General features: G+C 38.1%; 1 protein-coding gene across 1 annotated transcript; it reads left to right on the forward strand.

Moving 5' to 3' along the window:
• Positions 1-291: 291 nt before the first annotated feature.
• Positions 292-6,353, forward strand: LOC109705221 (DNA polymerase-like). Its single transcript, XM_020225961.1, has 3 exons — positions 292-304; positions 1,386-1,388; positions 3,328-6,353. The coding sequence occupies exon 3, from the start codon at positions 4,392-4,394 to the stop codon at positions 6,285-6,287; it is 1,896 nt and encodes a 631-aa protein (XP_020081550.1). The 5' UTR covers positions 292-304; positions 1,386-1,388; positions 3,328-4,391; the 3' UTR covers positions 6,288-6,353.
• The last annotated feature ends 255 nt before the right edge of the window (positions 6,354-6,608 follow it).

The raw sequence follows: 6,608 nt of genomic DNA on the forward strand, positions 1-6,608 counted from the left end.
GTTGTATTTTTATCCCAGGTCTCTTTCCTTCCAGCCAAAAAGCCAGCTGGAGTCATAAGAAAATCTCCTGCATTTCGAGTGCTAAACCATTTTAGGCGGTATTACTGAAGCCCTGCTAAACTGAAACCAGTTATCCTTCCCCCCTTTCTAAAGAGAGAATCCCTTTAGGAATTGAATGCCTTCCTAAGCCCTTCCATTTCAATTCCTTTCATTTTCCTTCTCGTTACCAGTGCGCTAATCCCTTGCTTGTGTAATCTAATCTCTTTGTTCAGGACTCTTCCCTTATTTGAAGTTCTCTTCCGATGTCGGTCCAGTGGCAGTTGCCAGTCATATAGTTGGAGTCCTTCTTCCTGCGAGACAATTTCAAAGCAAAGGCCAATTGAAGTGCTTCTGTCTTCTAGGCATTCTCATTCCATTCTCTTCGTTCTCTCCCCCTGCCGAGCTTGTTGGAGTGCCATTGCCAAGATCTAGTGTAATTCCTTTTCCCCTGGAGCCTGCCCCAGTCCCACTAGTGCTAGTATAAATAGGAACATCTTTCTTGCTTAGGATATTGATTCCCTGTAGTGTAAAAGTATTTGGCATAAAGAGCCCTCAATAACTGGCTTGTCCTGGACGCAATAACTGAGGATATAGGGAGTTATCAACTCCCGGGCCTTCCACTAAGAGTGTTGCAAATTCCCTTTCTTATCCTTTCTAGTTGAAGCCTTTCCTGCCTATGGTATGGGAGTGCCTTCTTTTTTTCTTTGTTCTTTCGTGCTAAGCCTAATCTAAATGCTTCCATGTCGATATCCTCCAGCCGAGGGATGACAGAAAGAAAAGCAAAAAACTAAACCGGGATTGACTGACTTCTATTTAGTCGATGGTTGCTGTTTCCATGTGAGAGATTTCTCCTTTGGATTACGCATATTGGGATCCCCCCTTCCTTCTCTAGAATCAATGTTTCCATTTATTCTTAAGCCGATCCAATTGCAGTCTTAAGGCCAGTTGCCCACCATGTCCATGTCGGTTCAGGCGAGTTTGCTTCCATTCACCTTCGGTTCGGCATTCTTATCCTACTGTAGCTGCTACAATTCAATTGCTTTAGCGCGAGCAGCAGTTAGAAAGTGAGTGTGGAACTTGAGTCTTTTCTTTTATGTTAGGCCTCCATCCCAATTCAAATGGTATCCTTGCTAGTAAGACTTGAAATACCAGCCTTAGGGAGTGGGATAGATTCAATTCACTATTCATATGCCTCTCGAAATATCCATTCTTAATGGACATCTTCAATGAGAAGGAATTGGCCGCCTTTAAGGTCAGTTTCATTTCATTTTTTGGTCTTTCATAAGAAAAAGTAGCTTCACATTCATGCCCAGAGTAGGCAGCTATTGAATCAGATATTCTCCTAGCTGGTCTTTCTGGTCTTGTTTTTTTGGTGTGATCGTCTCCAGTGCTTGATGCAATTGCAATAGAATCTGCTCTCGTAACCGCTCTTTCCTGTTGATGCGACGGTAACTCGAGATAGAATATCTTAATATAATAAAGCTCTTTGCCTAGTTTCGGATCGTAAAAGCACTCCTTCCGACTTGAATCATCTAGAAAGTCTACTTCTCTTTATCAACTTCGAATATCGAGATCTTGATAGAAGATCTACAATCATTAGCTTTTCAATCAAAGAATTAGTTCTGGTTCACTTTCTTTCTGAAAAAGGAATTGTCGGTTCGGCGCCCAAAGGAGCTTGTTCAAACCTTCCTATCCCCCTTTTGCCTAAATTCAAATCCTTGAAAGAAAATGAAGCAAGACAGAATTCCTACATTAGGATAGAGAGAATGAGTTTCACTATAATCACTCCTAGTGGAAGTAGGCAGAGGAGCAGTCTCGGATGCGAAACGAAAGACCTAGCTCTCTCTTTTCTTTAGTCTTTAGTGAGTGGGGAGAGCTAAGCGAGTTATACCAGTCAATGACTAGAAAGCAGAAGAATAAGAGAAGAAAGTGGCTGAGCCATTGCACTCTTTTAAGGTGCATCGAGAACGAACTCTTACTTTGACTTTTGCTTACAAGACAAAAGACGCTCTTAACAGGATTCAGTAACTGTTAAAGAATCTAATCTTAGCTCATAAGCATGCCTCTATATTATGCCTGAGTCCATTCTGAATCCCTCTAGAAAGCAGATTGAAGAGTAGCTTTGAACCGGCAAATAGATAGATTCTTTCCTTAGGAATAGCAAATCCTACTTCTTAGAAAAAGAAGGTCAGCTAACCCTTTTCCTGGCGCTATCGCATTAGTTATTCAATAGAGTGAATCAGCTATGTTCTATCTACGCAATTATGAAAGAATCTTTACCCTGCCACAAATGCAGGAAATTGGGATGGCCGATCGAGCCGGGCCTATCAAATTGAGATACATTTCGAGTACTAAAGGTTGGAGTGCTTCGATAAGAAGGCCCATCTAATTGGAGTCTTAGGCGAATCCCTTGCCTTGCATTGAGTGCTAGTGCTAATAGAATCCTTTTCTTCAATTGGGAATGCCTTCTTTCTGCCTTGTTTCGAGTTCTCTTTTTCTTTTATTTTTTGCCAGCAGTAGAACAGCTAGGGAGGTAAGAAAGAGTTTCACCATCCACTGAAAGGAAATCCACTAAGTAACTAGCAGGCAAGGTCAAGGGGAAAGCTAGTGTAGGATTGATTTCTAGTCCTAAAGGCATCCTAGTTTGATGTAGGTAAGTCTATCCCCCTATAAACAATTGGAGTCCCTTTTGGAAACTAGCAATTCATACTGTGATCAAACAAGGAAAAGAAAGAATTACTGTACCATGGAACAACCGAAAGTTCGATCGGAGTTTACGCTGTTTGTTAAGGTGATTCCGCTGTACAGAGATTGATTCAACAGGGATTTTATACTCAATGAAAAGGATGTTCCGGAACTGCTAAAGGAAGAGTGGAGTCGCTGACTCTCGGCACCGACGTAACGAAAGGAATCAAGATACCACCTTCCAGAAAGTCTACTTGGAAGACGATAGTATCTTTGGCTTCTCTCTGTCTTCATCTCTGTCTGAACTCATAGGGAAAAGAAAGAGAACAGACAAAATCTGAGTAGAAATATTTTCAATTAATAAAAGTTTCAAGAAGTTTTATTCAAAATACACCTACACTTTAGGGCTATCTTTAGAGGAAAAAAAGAGGTCTACTGTTAAGGGTAAGTATATAAAATAGTATACTGTTATGGGTAAGTATTGTTATCTAAAGAAGCAATACTAATACACCTACACACGCTGGCACTCTTTAGAGGAAAAATAAAAGAATAAGGAAACCACAACTTCCTAATTCTCCAACTTATATCTCAAATAAGAATAAGGAAACCACAACTTCCTAATTCGCCCACATTGAATCCTCTAGAAATTAAACCTAACAGAGTACGACCTAAAGACTATAATGAGGAGGACGAACCCAAAATACTAAGGATAAAAACTCACACCATGATCATTAAATTGACGAAAGATTCTATGATAAGGAATCTTATTTGGATGCGGTCATATGACAATCGTAAGATATCATATGATATTAATAACAGTTTTAAGACAATTCAAAATAGTTTCAAGAAGTTTTATTCGTCTATCAACTATTATTCTTATTGGGATCGGTTACTAAATGGTATTGATAGTGTTATAAGCAAGAATTGTTATCCAGGAAATATATATGCTTCTACAAGTTTTATTGAACCATACCCCCGCATTAATGAATTTGAAATTCTAATATTAGCCTTTATACAATTGCTAGAGCAGTATGCCTACAATATTGATTCAAAGTATGTGAAATTTACCATGGGATATAAAATGTGTTTACCTACAGTTTCAGAGGTGTCTTTTATATTGGGCAAGGCTATTCCTTTGTGTGATCTAAATGGTAATAGACTTCCTAAAAAAAAGATCTATGATAAAATTGAAGAACTAGTGAGGTTATACGGTGAAAAATATGAGGATGCAGTGATAAAAGGGATCTTCATTAATATCTATTATGAATCAAACGAATCCATTAAATCATTAGACTTTCCTAATATACCAGCTTCTGATATGGTTGAAAGGATTATCAATGTTATGGATACTAATATAATAAGTTGTTGTAATCTACCGGAAGTCAAATCACTTCGGTATAAGCAGAGTCGTATTCCCTCTAAGATAAGCGCACTCAAAGGTAATAATCAATTAGAAAGTCGTCCTTTCATTGTAGCCGATATAGAGACAATATTGGTAAATAATGTTCATGTTCCTTATGCGATTGGTTACTTAGTGGTTATGCCCGGTGATGATCTGACTTCCAAGAGGATTGAAACCTTATTCAGTGAAAATTACATAACTTTCTATCTTGACTTTGCAGAAAGGAGTAAAAAAATGTTATTTCACAAAATTGGAAAAATGTGTGATGAAAAATAAGAGACTTCGAACAGTTTATTTCCACAATTTTTCCCGATTTGATGGAATTTTAATTCTTAGGTATTATGCTGAGCGTGGTAAAAAGTATAAAATCAAACCCTTGGTGAGGAATCATAAACTTTACGAGCTGAAAGTCTATATTAACGATAAATTCTTATTACGTTTTAGAGATTCTTGCACATTGCTGCCTAGCTCTCTTGCATCATTGGGAAGGACATTATGCCCTGAATTAGGTCCCAAAGGTTCTATCCCGCATGAGGATTTGGATGTGTCTGATCTTCGGGCTAAGAGTGAGGATTTGATAAACTATCTTCGACAAGATATCCTTATCTTAGGTGGTGTGATGTTGAAGGCTCAAGAAATTAATTGGTCTAAGTATCAGATTGATATTGAGGGTGTGATGACAGTGTCAGCGCTATCCCTGAAAATCTTTCGTAAGAAATATTTTGATGATAATATCTTTCATATAAATATACCAACTCAGAACCAAGACACTTTTATTAGGCGAGGCTATTATGGGGGTCATGTGGATGTATATAAACCCTATGGTGAGAATCTTTACTACTACGATGTTAACTCTTTATATCCTTATATTATGAAATCCTATCCGATGCCTTGTGGCGTACCTGTCTGGCATAATAATTTGGAATGCCAGGATTTAGATAACTTGTTTGGATTTATTGAGGCCTATGTTGTATGTCCTGCTAGTATATCACATCCATTCTTGCCATATAAGGATAAATTTGGTACTTTAATCTTTCCTACAGGTAAATTCATTGGAATCTTTTATAGTGAAGAGTTGAAGTTCGCACGTGATTTAGGTTACCATATAATTCCTCTTAGGGGGTATTTGTTTGAGGCGATGTCAAGTCCTTTCGAAGGGATCATTTCTGACCTCTATGAAAGCAGACTCGAAGCTAAGAAAAGAGGTGATGAGCCTATGACATTTATTTATAAGATTTTAATGAATTCGCTCTATGGTAGATTTGGTATGAATCCTGAAAGTACAGTAACCGAGATCTGCAATCAAAAAAGATACGAGGAATTGATGAAGATGGATAATTTTCAATCAGCTGAAATGCTTACTGAAAATTACTATATTGTCAATTACATTACCAATAGTAGCTTTGCAGAAGACGATAACTGGAAAGCTCCTAAGATGTCGGCGGTTCAATTAGCAGCTGCTGTAACTGCTTGTGCTCGTATTCATATGTATCCATACATTTCCAGACCTGACTGTTATTATACTGATACTGACTCAGTAGTTCTAGGATGTCCTCTTTCTGACGATTTAATCTCATCCATGGAAATGGGGAAGTTTAAACTCGAATACTTTGTCAAGAAAGGAATCTTTTTAGCACCAAAAAGTTATATGTTAGAAACAGTTGACGAACAACATGTTATTAGACACAAGGGCCCTGCTAAAGATTTAGTAACATCTGAATGGTTTAAAAAGCAATTAGCTGATCCATCTCTAACGGAGCTGATCCCCACTCATGTAAATTTCAGAATAGATTGGAAAAAATTCCAGATTGGAAAAAAAGATATTCTCATCAAACTAGGACTACCACAGAGTACGAAAAGAGAGAATGTCTATGATTCAGAAAATGTTTGGATAGAAACACGACCTATAAATGTAATTGACCTAGGAAGTAAAGATGCTACTACTATATTGAAATATGAGCTATTGAGGTTATCAGTCAGTCAGTCCACTACTGAGGGTCAAAAGACCCCTACTGAAGGTCAAAAGACCCCTACTGAAGGTCAAAAGACCCCTACTGAAGGTAAAAATACCCCTACTGAAGGTCAAAAGGCCACTACGGTTCAACCTACTCTCTACAATACCAAGGACCACGACAATAGTATTCCCAAACCTGATGAATAAAAGCAAGAAATGAGAAGGGCCCTACCCGGCTCAACCGGTCCATTTAACACCCTAATAACTTCAGTTCACCCGTCAAGAAATGAGAAGGGTCCATTTTAACACCAAGAATAAAATAAAGAGATATATTTATTCTCTTTTAACACCTTAATATCTTCTAAGACACGATCTTCTAAGATAACCAGACACACCCAAATCAAAAGCACTAATCATAGACCCGATTTCAAATTACATATCAATTATACTAAACCATTGTAGGTGCCCTTCTATATTGATATATAGTTTGCCCCGCCAAGGTCTAAGAACTCTTCCACCCCTGTGGGG

This window comes from Ananas comosus, unplaced genomic scaffold, assembly GCF_001540865.1.
Source record: "Ananas comosus cultivar F153 unplaced genomic scaffold, ASM154086v1, whole genome shotgun sequence".
NCBI lineage: Eukaryota > Viridiplantae > Streptophyta > Magnoliopsida > Poales > Bromeliaceae > Ananas > Ananas comosus.